The 13,005-nt window shown below is 48.6% G+C and overlaps 1 protein-coding gene across 7 annotated transcripts in view; it reads right to left on the bottom strand.

Annotated features, from left to right (window-relative positions):
• LOC115334980 overlaps positions 1-12,776 on the bottom strand; it is a 32,334-nt gene extending 19,558 nt beyond the window's left edge. For 3 of the 7 annotated variants that reach the window (XM_029999984.2, XM_029999983.2, XM_029999986.2), the window contains exons 1-3: positions 11,020-11,288; positions 8,253-8,387; positions 831-1,018 (exon numbers count right to left, since the gene is read on the bottom strand). In XM_029999984.2, the coding sequence (XP_029855844.1) occupies positions 831-1,018; positions 8,253-8,387; positions 11,020-11,184 (488 nt within the window). In that variant the 5' untranslated portion in view covers positions 11,185-11,288. Of the gene's footprint in view, positions 1-830; positions 8,388-9,907; positions 10,127-11,019; positions 11,289-12,666 lie in introns of those variants that run through there. The other 4 variants (XR_003921326.2, XR_003921327.2, XM_029999982.2 and 1 more) reach the window with 4 other exon arrangements.
• Between the last annotated feature and the right edge of the window lie 229 nt (positions 12,777-13,005).

Here is a 13,005-nt window from a genome sequence, read left to right as displayed (position 1 = left end):
TTATTTCTCCCAGAAAGCCTATGAAACTATGGAAAACAACTTACTTTCCCACCCTAAAGGATGTATATTAGTTGCCAGTTTAAATATTTAGCCAGAAAATATACGGCTTCAGCTATAATAACTTAGGTTTGTTTTATCAGAAACCAGGAGTTAATGCTACATTTTTTCTTTCATTTCTGCAGCAGTAATCAGTAGGTAAGCATGAGGGCCCCTCTGCTCGAGATGGATCTCGGTCTGCACACATCACTGCTGCTGTGAAAAACAGCCAGCGACTGAAAGACCTTCTAGCTGGTAAAACAAAGGAAAAATTCATCAAACATTCCTTCAATATCTTTGATTCACCTAACTGAGGAACAACTCTCCTGCAAGCACAGGGGGAACAGCATGAATTTCATTTAAAGTGTCCGACTGAGCCTGTTCGGATGTTTTAGAAAAAAATACAAGTCCCAATGAATGTTAGGACAGAGCCATCACAGAGAGCAGGATCTGAGATGCCGACAGCGTCGTGTCCAGGGCTGTCAGCCCGGCAGGTTGCACTACGTGGTGGTAAGGTTTTGGGGGGAATGCCGACACTTACGGCTCGGCTGAGCGGCTCTCAGAGCAAAGGAGAGTTAGGAAGAGGGTGTCTGTCTGGAAAAGACCTTGTTAGTTTTGAGTAGGACTGTCGCTTCAGTAAATAGTATTTTTACTTACAGCTCATCAGAAAAGATTTCATTTTACATTTTTGGGATTCACTTCCCCTCTGCACTGAAACGCAGATCCAGGATGTGGGGGCTTGCTTTTTGTATTTTTAATTAAATGAGAAAGACGCACTACAGAACAGCTGGTACCTGTGGGCTGATGGGCGCTGACCTGGGCTGCCAGAAATTCGCCTGCACATCCCTGCTTTGATCTCCACAGAAGAGTCTTGCAGCTCTGGTCTCCCATATCCCGGCTGAGTTTGTAGCAGAGCTTTTGGCTGTCCTGCAGTCCCAGCTGTCCGTCCTGCTGTCACCTCCCAACTCCCTGGAGTCACACCCTGGGTACGACAAAATCTCCCATTAAAAGTTTCACCAACCTTAATATGACAAAGCAGTATTTTCCAATTGGGAAATGAATAAACAGGGAAAAAAATTGTTTAGACATTCCTAAGCAGCTTTCTTAGCATTACTGTGGCACCAGCAGACCTCGTCCGGGCGCAGACCTCCTCCCTTTGCCCACTGCTTTACGGGATGCACCTACAGAAAGGTGATGCTGCTGCGTGTGTGCAGCGAGGCTTGGCCGTGACTTAGAAACACCTATGGGTACGAGGGCACATCCCACTGAATGCGTGTGTCTGCCAGCCCCTGCCTGGAGTGACTGCTTTTGTAAGCACAGCGAGAGATTGGGAAATCTGCTGTGATTCATGCGAGTCGCTTCAGTCCCCACTCCCACCCCCAGCGCAGCACCCACGAGTGCCCGGGAGCTGCCAGACACACACCGAGCGAGCACCACGCCTGCCTGCAGCTCCTCGTTCAGCATCGGCTGCCAAGACGCTCCCGGAGTATTTAAAACTCGATGCCACGAATTATTTGTTCTTATCTGAAAAATTCCTGAAATGCTTTTTATCTTTATTGCTGAAAATTATCAAATTCGGAGCGGTTTCATCAGCTCAGCTGAATAAACCGACACCGTCACTAACTGTGGCGTTTTGCTGTTCGTGCTGGGTTTGGTGCTGGCAGGTACTGGCTGAGGTTTAGCTCTGCCTCTTGTCTCAGCCTTCAAACTGGGATTGTAAATTATTTTGGCCAGGGATAAACTGTCTTTGCTTGTAGAGCACTGAGCCACAGTGGCCTCTGGGTCTCAGCTGAGCCTTCTAAACACTTCTAAAAATAAGTAATTATAAGCTATTATCTTTTTAAAATACTTGTAAAAAGGAAGGAGCAAGAAGAGACTCCTCTCCCAGCTGTTTTCTCCTCAAACTGCCAAGATTTATTTTTTTTTAAACTGTGCCTTTTCCGTCAGTTCTCTTCTGTAGCCTTTCTTAAAACAAGGATACACAACTGTCTAAAAGTTAGGACAGGTATTTTGTACTTACATAGCAATAATCATTGGAAACCCACTAGTAAGTTCTAAAATTCAAGCTACCGTTAACAAAAATAAAAATTAATCTCAAAAAATATTTTTATGCACGAATTGATTACCCTTCCCAGCCTGGAATTATTTTACAAACAAATCTCAATTAGAGGGTGAGCGTTTCTATTTTTTTTGTGAGAAAAAATAGATGTTGTCATTTTTCAAGATATTTTGGTTTTTTTCTTACTTGGCCAATTCTGATTGGCCGCATTAGTCCCACTGTAGATTTTTTTTTTCCCTTTCCAGAATGGGAGACCTTTGTTTTGAGTGATTCCTTTGTGTAATTCGTAAAGTAGAAAACAAAACATTAAACATTACAAAACAAAACAGATGAAAATACTTTCAGCTTTGCTCATGTTCCTGCCAACTATTTTCCCTTTTAAAAAAAAAAACCACACAAAACAGCTCCTTCTCAGCCCGTACATGACTGCATCGTTTTACTCCTTTAAAGGGGAAAGGAGAGCTGAGGATTAGCTCTCAGCCTGCCGGAAGGGCCAGCAGCTAAGAAATGGCAAGGACTGGTTTAAAGCCTCTAAGCCAGCTTCTAATACTATTCCTCCCCCCCAAAAGCCAAGGCAATAAGAATATATTGTGATGAAGGTACAAACTTTTAAGACTTCCTTAAATACACATTTTGAATAGCACACCAAAGATCAGCAATTTTATTAAGTGATTAATAGCGTGAACACAATTTATTTGCCCACTGACTGCACCAGATGGGAGCCTCTGCTCTTTCGATCCGTTCCTGCACTGTCACTTTCCATTCCTTAGGGCTGGACCGTTGAAATGAAGGATGCAATACCTCAAAAGCCAGGAGTGATCTTTCCAGCAGGCCCTTTACCTCCTTTCCGCTGATACCTGTGCACGTGCAGGCTCGCTCTTTGGGAGACAGTAACAGCTTGTGGCCGGTAAGACGCAGGAATCAGCCTGGCAGAAACTGTCCTCCTTGGGCTCTAGTACTGCCGTCCAGTGCCGTGAAAGAGAAATAGCAGCGTCCCAAAGCGATTCCATGGAGCCTCCAAAACCACCTGTGAGTAACAGCTCTGCTTGGGCTAGAAACTTCTCTTTTTTCCTTTGTTTTTTTCCTTTGTTTTTTTCCTTTGTTTTTCACTCCAGGCTTCATTTGTCCCTTTGTTTGCCTGGGAGATTTTCACCAAGTCCTGAAGATGATCGTGTTCTGGGGACACTTAGAACGGCCAGAAATGTTGCATCGCTGCCTGGTCCATCAGAGTCTGTATCGGCTCCAGCCCTCCGGTCCAGCTGAAGCCATCTGCTTTGCCTCCAGGATGCGACCACGGTCTAGAGGTGAGGTGCGTGCCTGACTCCCAGAATTCCTCTTAAATATTCAGAGCGTGACAGCTCAGAAAAATCAGAGCTTACGTATGGCCTTAACATTTGGGGTGCACCAATAAGTAAGAAATAACAGGTCACAGGGCTGAGACAGGCTCCTCTGCCAGAGTCTTGCAGGAGGCTTCTTGACCCTGACCCCAATTCCATCCCTGAGGCTGTTGCACACAGTGATTTCTGTGTGGGAGGTTTCGGGAAGTTTAATGTACAAACTTGGGGCTGGGTGGGGACTCGGGGATTTATGGTGGCCACCACTCCGGCTTCCACTGTCTCAGGTGTGCGCAAAATGACGTGGGATGTTGTGCTTCATGCGACGCTGGCCCGAGTTAACCCGTAGCCCTATTTTCCATCTGTAACCATGGCAACCCGAGTTATCTTGCAGAGGTGTCCATCACCCCGTGGTAGTAACACCCTGCTCGTCACAGCCGAACCGACAGTCCCACCGCTGGGATTGTCCGTGCGCACATCCCAGTTGCCCGAAACTGCAAAAAGAAAACCCCCAAAGCGAGGTGGCGTTTGCAGGATCACCGTTTCTAATGCCGATTCTGGCGGAGGCCGAGTGGGAGGTGGGGAGAAGGCAGAGGAAGAGCGGGAATGCCGGAGCAGTTCAGGCACAGTCCTGGCTCTCAGCAATGCGATCGGCTCCTTGGCAACGGGAGGACGGTGTGTCAGGGTGGATGGGACACAAACACGCCGGCTCCAGCAGCTCCAGGAGAGAGGAACATCCCCGCTAACACGGCTCATCTAGTTTTGCCATGGAACACTTGAAAAGAAAGAATAAAGTAACAGCTGGACACAGCTTCCTGCTGAGTGTGTTACACAGCTGCATGAGGTCCTTTGCTCTCCTGCTTTTATAAAATATTTTTCATACAACAGCATTGAGTTTAGTTGTATTCAAGAGAAAGAAAGCCGCCTACACTGACCCTCTGCCTACCAGGAATTTTGTCATATGGAGAGGGAAGATGGCTGGTACCATGAAAGGAGAGAACAAATGCCTCGGCCCTTTAGACTGTCTTGCTGGATTTCACGGTTGCCACTCTTCAGGAGGTACTATCCATCTACTTGATCGGAACAACTGTTATTCCTCAAAAGAGGAATAGGCCTTCAAATTTTCCAAAACCTAAATAATTAGAAAAGTTTTACAAGACTTTGCTGTCTTTTTTACAAGCCTTCCCTGCACTTGTACACAAAATTATCGGCACTGAGAAGCTAAAGAGTTAAATCAAAATCAGAGATCCAACAGATTCTCATAAAGTCTTTAAAACCAAGATAAGGGGAAGAGATGAATATATCTTAAATAATGAAAAAGACATGGATTCTAAAATTATTATTGAATGGATTCTTAGTAGTAATATTAGAAGAAAAGTCATTCCTAAGCAGTCAATGACTGCTGAGCTGGCAGTCCTACACTGTAACTATGATAATGCCGGCTGCACAGAGGCACCAAGACTTTAATTCCAATTAGTTTTACATTGAGTGTGTCACCTCACACATGAAGGAGGACAGAAAACACATCTATATTCTTTTGTAAACACACAAACATGGTTTCCACACTCATTTTGGTATTGCACAAGAGTACTAAAGGGGTTAGTTTCATCTCTGAGGCAAAGAACCACATAGAAAAGTAAAAGCTGGTGTAAATGAGCCATCAAGAATTATCCACATGTGAACAGAGTTGCCCAGGAGATGTGACGGGCACCCAGTGACGGGCTGTGAACTGTCAGGGACCAGCCCCCAGAGCAGAGCATGGGGGAACAGTGTGCGTGAGCGAGGAACAAAAAAGGGAGATGTCAGCGGATGGCGGTAATTCTGCTTCCCCGTGCGAAGACACAAAGAATTGCTGCATGGCTCGGGGTGGGAAGGGAAGCTGTGATTCCAACAGCAGCACATGCATTAACCTTGGTGCTCTGTGTTGATCGGTTTACCTACAGTCCCCAACCGACTACAACCCAGCAATAGAGCTTTTCCCCTTTTGAAAATGCTGTCTGGCATCTCTGCCCACATCTGCAGGATGTTTAGCTTTCAAAGAAGTGCATCTACGGCAGGGTGAAAGGTCCAGGGTAGTCATTAGAATTCAGGAGTCCATGAAATGTGAGCTTGTGCAGGAAAGTATCTTCTGGCATTTAGGGTACCCCACTTCAGTCATCGACAGGGTGAGAAGAGAGGTGCTCAAGGGGAATATAGGAAAGCAGACTGGATATGACAGGTGAAAATAAGGCCATCAGATGTGCACATCAATGAGCCAAGAATGACTGAGACCTATATCCCAGTCTTCCCTCTGACACATGCTCTTTCAGCAGGGCTGCCTCCCGGGAGCTCCGGTGTCCCAGGGCGTTTGCTTCTGGAGATCTGCAGCTCCTTTCCTGGAGCTGGAGCATTTCTTCACCTCCTCACAGCAGCTAAAGGTGGAACGAGTACGAGGTCGCTGGCAGGATAGTCCATGATGTCCCAACTTGTGCGGGTGAGCATTTGGTTCTGCATAACCTCGACACCAAACCCGCCACCCCCGGGGATGAAATCTGGGTTATATAAAGCCATTCCTGCCTCAAAACTGTGAGGTTAAAATGAGATTGTCCAAGATGAGAGCTGCCTTGGGAGGACGATTCACTGCCTGCACCAAACTTTGAGTACAGGTGAAAACTGAAACGCTCGGTGCTCAAATGTACATAAACACACAGGCCAGGATGCTGGGAGTTTCTTGAGCGTTCAACATGTTTGCAAACGTTCTGGAAAATGAGTATGTAGTGAGCTGGCAATGTTTGGAGATGATACAAAATCAGCAAGGCACATCCACGGTAAGACGGTGAGGAGTAAAGGAAGCATCTCATGATGTGCAGGGGCTGGGGAAAAAATTATCTGATTAAATTCAGAATTCGTAGGTTCAAAGTGATAGGCTAAAAAAACCAACCAACAAACCCTAACTGAACATATTCAAGTGATGGATGTGTTGTTACTCAGAAGTTCACGGAGAGCTGGCTGCAGGATGTGGGAAGGACCGTAGCTACCTGCCGTGCCTGCCTGCTCCTTCCCTGGGTGCTCCCTACAGGCACCGTGAAAGGCAGGCTCCTGCATGATGGATTTGTGCAGTCCCAGCAGGGCAGGGCTAATTCTTATATTTGCGTCATTGCATTTACGTGACAAAGTGTACTGAGCAGGCAGTGTGACGGTCCATGGTCACAGAGCATTGTGAAACTGTAGGATGCCAGGTAAACACACCACAGAGAAGTTTTATACCTCTATCTAAACACAGTTCCTACTCATTTCACAGCCCAGTATAGGCAGCACTGAAAACTGCATCATTAAAACATATTTAAAGGGTGCAAAGCCCACATTATTCCTTCTGTCAGTGCTTTATGAAAATGACCAGCTGACTGGTATGCTGCGAAGGGCCACCGCATGAAAGTGGACCCAGGTAAGAAAGTGTAGGACCATAACAGAAATGCTAAGTCATAGTTTAAAGGCAGATATTTCTTTCCCAGAATACTAATGTAGTTCCTACAGCACAAAGAACAAAAGCTTCCTTCTGTAAATCCATTTCACAGAGACCACAAGATGGGGAAATCTATCACGCTTAGGTAACTGGCATTGGAAGGGAGCTACTCTGAGTGGCCCAGGGTCAATTATCAGTGAGCGTCGATGCTGGAAATGTAGTCATTCGATGACCGGAGAGAATGGCAACAATGGAAACCACTAAAGCCAACACGCAGATTCCTTACAACTTCGGACCATCACAAAGAACGAGAGACAGCAGTCATGTTATCAAGACCACACAAGTTTGTTTGAGAAGGACCTACTGTGTTCCAATAGCCCGAAAAAAAACCCACCCGACTTTCCATCTCCATGGTAACTCCTTCCTCCAAAGCACTTTTAATGCAATTTGTTTCCTGTTCCTCTAACTTCTCTGATGGCTTTAGAAAAAAACAGTCAAGGCTAAAGGGCTGGTAACACACCTACAGCAGGACCGTAGACAAGAAACCATGTCTTTGCCTTTGACGGCAAGGGACAAGTAGAGCTTCTGTCCCCTCCAAGGAGATGGAGGTACCTGTGTTACCATCACAAAACTGAAAATGTGCGGAATAATTACTGACTGCAGAAAAAAAGTCAGAGGGAAATTATCTGCAGAAGACAGCAAGAGGGGATCGACACTGCTCCAGCCTCTCTCCTTGCAGGAGTTGGTACACGAGTTATACAAGTCACTTCTAGTAGAGGTCCCATCTCAGGACGGATCCCTATGTCTCTCTTCCAAAGGGTCTTGGTTTGTAATGGTATATGATTTTAGGTAACTGCCCATGCTGGCCTTGGCTGCTCTTAGCATCAACACACCCTTTCGTGTTACTTGTCTCCCCTGTTCATCTTAGAGGATAGCCAGAGTGAGAACTCAGAAGGGCCAGCCAGGGTGATGCCATCTTATAAACCCCTGATACTAAGAAAGGGAATTATCCCGAGTACAAATATTCACTCAAACGGACCATGAACTCAGCCGCAGGATACTTTGTTAGCAACCGATAAGGTAGGTGAGAAGTATTTTGTCGAGTGGGCAGTGTATGAGAACATGTCTGAGTGAAAGAAACTTAAGCCCGTTAAATATTAAAGTTCCAAAATTAAACCCTTGTTTATATAATGACTGGGTCACTGCTGCGGAACAGGGCAGTTTGCAGGATTGTACCAAAAAAGGCCCTACGAAACGCAGACCTTGACACGGGGCGCCGAGTCTCCCGCAGAAGCAGACTCCGCAGCGTGCTGCCGCTTGCCACGGGGGCTTTCTGCTCGCCCCCGTCTCTCCCAGGGCTCCCCCCCGTTCCCGTCCCCACCTGATCCACGCGCTGAGCAACGATCCGGTGAGCTCCCACCCGCCGAGCTCCCATCATCCGCCGGCTGGGCACGCAGCGAAGACGCTTGCGGGTAGCTGGTGGCATTCGCCTCTGCGGGGAGAGGGATCCTGGTACCTGAAAGCAAAAGAGCTGCTTTGAGACTGAACCCTGAAACTCAGATCCTCATCCTTGGTGCTCATGAACCTCCGCGAGGATGGACGGGGTGGAAAAGCAGGAGTGCTGTCGCTGGCTCCTAGTTAAGTGTGTTACATGAAGTCCACCCTCAGCGCCTTTTCCAAAACTGTCCTTCCTTTGCGCTCTCCTCATACGCTGAACACAGCCAATTTGCAGGCCGCGAGTTGGATTTTGTGGATTTAAACAATAATGCAAACGCTGTTTTTCTTTTTGGAATAAGGAATGAAACTGGTAATGAAGACAAGAATTCTGCAGTCACTACAGAAAACAGTCGAATGTCCTTGCTGCTTTAGCTTGGCTAATGACAAATAACGACATGGCAAACTACAAGTAAGAAAATTTAAATGCAAAATATAGAAAAAAAACTTTATGGAGCCTCCCTACCACAGAGTATATTTAAAAAGCCTTCTAGAAAGCCTTTTACCACATTACTAAACACACCTTTATTTATTATTTTTTAAGAAAAGAGCATAAAAGAACTTAATTCCAACTAAATATTTAACCAAATAGCAATTAACTAACAACGATGAATGGTAAACAGTCCTAGTCCCACGCTAAACCGGGACTTTAAAGCCCGTTTATCTAAGCTAAAGCTGCTCAAGGGGAAAAGCAAGTTTATTGAGCAAACTTTGTCTCAGGCACCTCGCTATTAAAAGAGTCTACAAACAGGAACTACATCATATATTCTGAGAGAGAAAAAAAAAGAGCAAGAACATAACAATCCATCGCATGGAAGTTACAATGCTATGTGGAGCAATTATCCCTAAATACAAAAGCAGAGAAAACACGAAGCTGTAAAGCAGCCGCTTTCAACCCCCGTGGCCTTGGGTTAAAATAGAAATAAGTGAGGGACCCCTTAAATTCCGCCCGATGTGCCCATTTGGCCTAGGACAGTCCTTCCCACTTATCCACTAGGAAGGAGTGAGCCTGGGCAGAGTTGCCCGAGATTTTACCTGTGTGGACCCCTTTGCTGAAGTGTAACAGAATTAGCTGCTGCTTATCACCGTCATCATCATTTATTATTAATTAGTATTATTTTATTATTATAATATCATGTTATTATGTTATTATTATTTTATTATTATTAGAATAATAAAAAATCATCCTCATCACCCTGGGGAAGCAGACCAGCCCGGGAAGCGGGGGGGCCGTGCCGAAGCCCTCGGCCACCCCCCTCCTCCTCTGCCCTCCCCCAGCGCAGGCTGCCTTTGGCCGGGGGAGGCCGTTGCCCCCCCCCCGGCTCGCCTCCCCCCCCCCCCCCCCCCCCGCTGCCTGCCCCAACCGGCTCCCGGCCCCGGCTCTCTGGGGGGGTCCCATCGTGTGTGTGTGTGTGTCCCCAACTCCGGGGGGGGGGAGAGGGCAGGGCTGTGACCGGGCTGTGCACAGTGGGGTGCTGCAGTGGGGGCTCACGGGGTGCGCAGGGCCCCCCTCCCCGCCGGTCCCCCCCCCCCCCGCCGTACCTGCCCGGCGCGCAGCATCCCCGCGGCTCCCGGCGCGGCCCGGCCCCGGGGGGGGCCGCAGCGGCTGCCGGGGCTGCCGTTGGCTGGGGCGGAGCGGGAGCGGAGGCGGCACCCCCCCACGGCCCCCCCCAGACACACACAGACTCCCTCCCCGCCTCCCGGCCCCCCCCCCCCCCCCGGGGCTCCCTGGCCGAGGAGCCGGCCGCCAACCGCCCCCCCCCGGCCGGCGCAGCCAAGGTCACCCCGCGGGGACTACAACTCCCAGGAGGCAGCGTGCGTTCCCGAAGTGGGGGGCCGGGGGGGGGGCCGGCTGAGAGGCGAGGGAATCGCTCCGGACCCCCCCTCACCCCCCCCGAGGTGCCTTCTCCCGGCACGTCGAGGCATTTTCTTCGGCTTTCCCACGGGACCGGGGCTGTCCCGACCCACAGCGGAATCTTTTCAAAGCCTGCACGGGAGAGACAAATCTATTTCGGGGTTTTCTTCGGTAAAAAAAGCAGCAGGAGGAGAAATTCATTTCGAAACGTTGGGTTTAAAATGCTACGCGGTTCCTCCCAGGTCTGCGGCCGCTACGTGTGTCACTGCGCATCTCCGTGGGCACCTTCCCGTGCCCCCCCAGTCGTGAGCGGGTATTATTCTCGCTCCCTCTAAGGAAGCAGGGGGATAATCATTCCCCATTTAACGGATGGGAAACTTGGCACAGCACAGATTAAGTGATTTGCTGACAGGCACATAAGAAAATTGCGCTAGTCAAGCATTCTCTCAATTATGCCATCCTTGTAACTGCATAATTTCCCTGTGTGACTCCAAACACGGCGCGTACTCCCTGTATAGGGCTTCGGCTCTGCAAAGCGTGCGGCTAGCATCAACCGGCCCCCTCGCGTTCGCGGCAGGATGGGTCTGCGTCCTCGGCGTGGGGGTCCACGGGGCACACAGCTCTGCTCCCACAGACACCCATCACCCGGGGTGATCCGGTGCCGGATCCAGGCTGGCAGGAGCTCAGGACACGCAGGTATGAACTGGGGGGGACGGACACGAAAGGTCTCGGGAGCCAGAGGGATGCTCAGCTGCGGGGGGGGGGGGGGTGCCACACAGACACCCCCCCCAGCACGCACCGCTGCAGCCAGATGCTGCTTCGCCTTTGCAACCCGCGCAGAGGCCAGCATCTCCTTCCGCAGCCCGGTGGAAATTCCCCAGCAGCACCAGCACCAGGGCCTCCAGAGACCAGCAAACCTCCCCGGACCCCAGGCGGGAGTTGGGGTGCTGCCGCCTCCATGCATCCCACCGCAGCGAGGCTCCCGGGCTCCGGGGAAGGATAATCCGGAGCAGAGCGGCTGGTGGGAGCTGAGCTGGGGCTGCTCTTGCCCCCTCGCCGCTCCTTGCCCTCGCCTCGCTGGCTGCGTCATCCCCCGCGTGTTTTTTCAGGCTCCCCTGCCCTCATTTGAATGGGCCCTGCCTGCCCAGCCTCGTAATCTGCCACTAAGTGGGACTGCCGATGAACGCTGTGATAAATTTAGAAAGAAATCTTTGTGTGGGTCAGAGGAAAAACACGGCGGCCCGGGGAATCTGAGCTGCAGCGAAGCAGCGCAGCTCGGTTTGATTTCCCTCTGCTCTCTGCCTGCGAAGCAGGATTTAACGCTGAGTTTCTCGCTGGTAAAAGCAAGAGGGATCCAGAGGGTTTATAGGCGGTCCTTACTCTGCTGGAGTTTATAAGCCAAGGGTGCCTTCGTATAAAAATATTCAGCTTTAACAAATACTAGTGAAAAAGGAGCGGGGAGGATCGCAGCCTGCAAGCTGCCCCAGCTCGGCGCATGACCTGACATTTCAGCCGGAGCTGCTTAAAGAGCAAGTTTACCTTCCCCCAGGACTTGTTTATATGCAGAAGTAGGGAAGGCAGTTTTACTTAATTCCGCTCTCAGGCTCGTCAGGCTCCTGCCTGCCACACCACAGCGACATTGTTCCTTCGCAATTGCTTTTGTTAATCTGTTAAATTGTTTTTAAACAACAACGACAAAATAATAGTATTAGTGGTGCAAAATCCCCCGTGAAATCACGAATCCAGCACCACTTTCCTTACCGAAAGTCGGAACGCCGTTCCAAACTGTTTTATCATTTGCTGGTAAATTATATTGTACCAACGCAAGAAAAGGAAAAGAATTTTCTGAATGTATTTCCTTTAATAAGCTATTAAGACCTTGTACTGCTAATTAAACTATTAATTAGACGTCTTATCGTTCCTAAACACGTTAGCATGTTGCCAAAGCAGCAATAAGCCTCTGGGGCAGGCAGAAGATAAGAAAAGAGGGAAGATGCAAACACAAAGATTAAAAAAAAAGAAGAAAAAATTTCACAAGAACCAGAAATAGCAAATAAGTAACCAAGGGTCGGTAGCGTAAGGTATTGTTTAATTTATAGGAATAAAAAAAAAAATGTAACTTGAAAATAAGTTTCCCAAGTACAGGCCCTTGGGACATCTTTTATGTCTTATGCAAGACAAAAAGAGACATAACTGTTTTCAGACCTTTTTTTTCTGCAGTTAGAGTGAGAAACTGGAACTAGTCTCCTTCTCCCCCAACGAAATAACTTTCCATTAGAAAACGAACAGAAAAACCGTTCCAAATTGTTTGGGTTTTTTTCTCCAGCAGAAAAACGCAAACAATTTTCAATTGGAAAATCTTAACCCAATGCAACTCCTGCATCCGACTCCACAGCCGTCCCCTCCAAACCAGCCCTCTTCCCCAGAAAGAGCATCCCAGGCTTACCCATTCTTGTCTCGCCTGAAATTTAAGGTTAAAAAAGAAAAACTTTGAAGCCTCACAGCACTTAGCACACTTTCTTTGCACGCTGTGAAGGTGTTTCCTCCTGCCCTTGTGGGTCCTCAAGAAATGAAAAGAGGACGTGAGCCTGCGAACACGGACCAGCTCTGTGCATCAGCCCAAAGGTCCTTCTCACACGGCGTGCTGTGTTTGAGACCTGAGTCCTGGCTCACACTAATCTACGTTCATCTCTGGCTCCATCTCAGGGTTTGCACCACAAGCATATTAAAATGTTTTTAGAGCCCAATTCTTCAGCATTTGCCTTTGACAGTTTATCTCAGGGGA

This window comes from Aquila chrysaetos, chromosome 24, assembly GCF_900496995.4.
Source record: "Aquila chrysaetos chrysaetos chromosome 24, bAquChr1.4, whole genome shotgun sequence".
Lineage (NCBI taxonomy): Eukaryota > Metazoa > Chordata > Aves > Accipitriformes > Accipitridae > Aquila > Aquila chrysaetos.
This window is presented reverse-complemented; position numbering and strand designations above follow the sequence as displayed.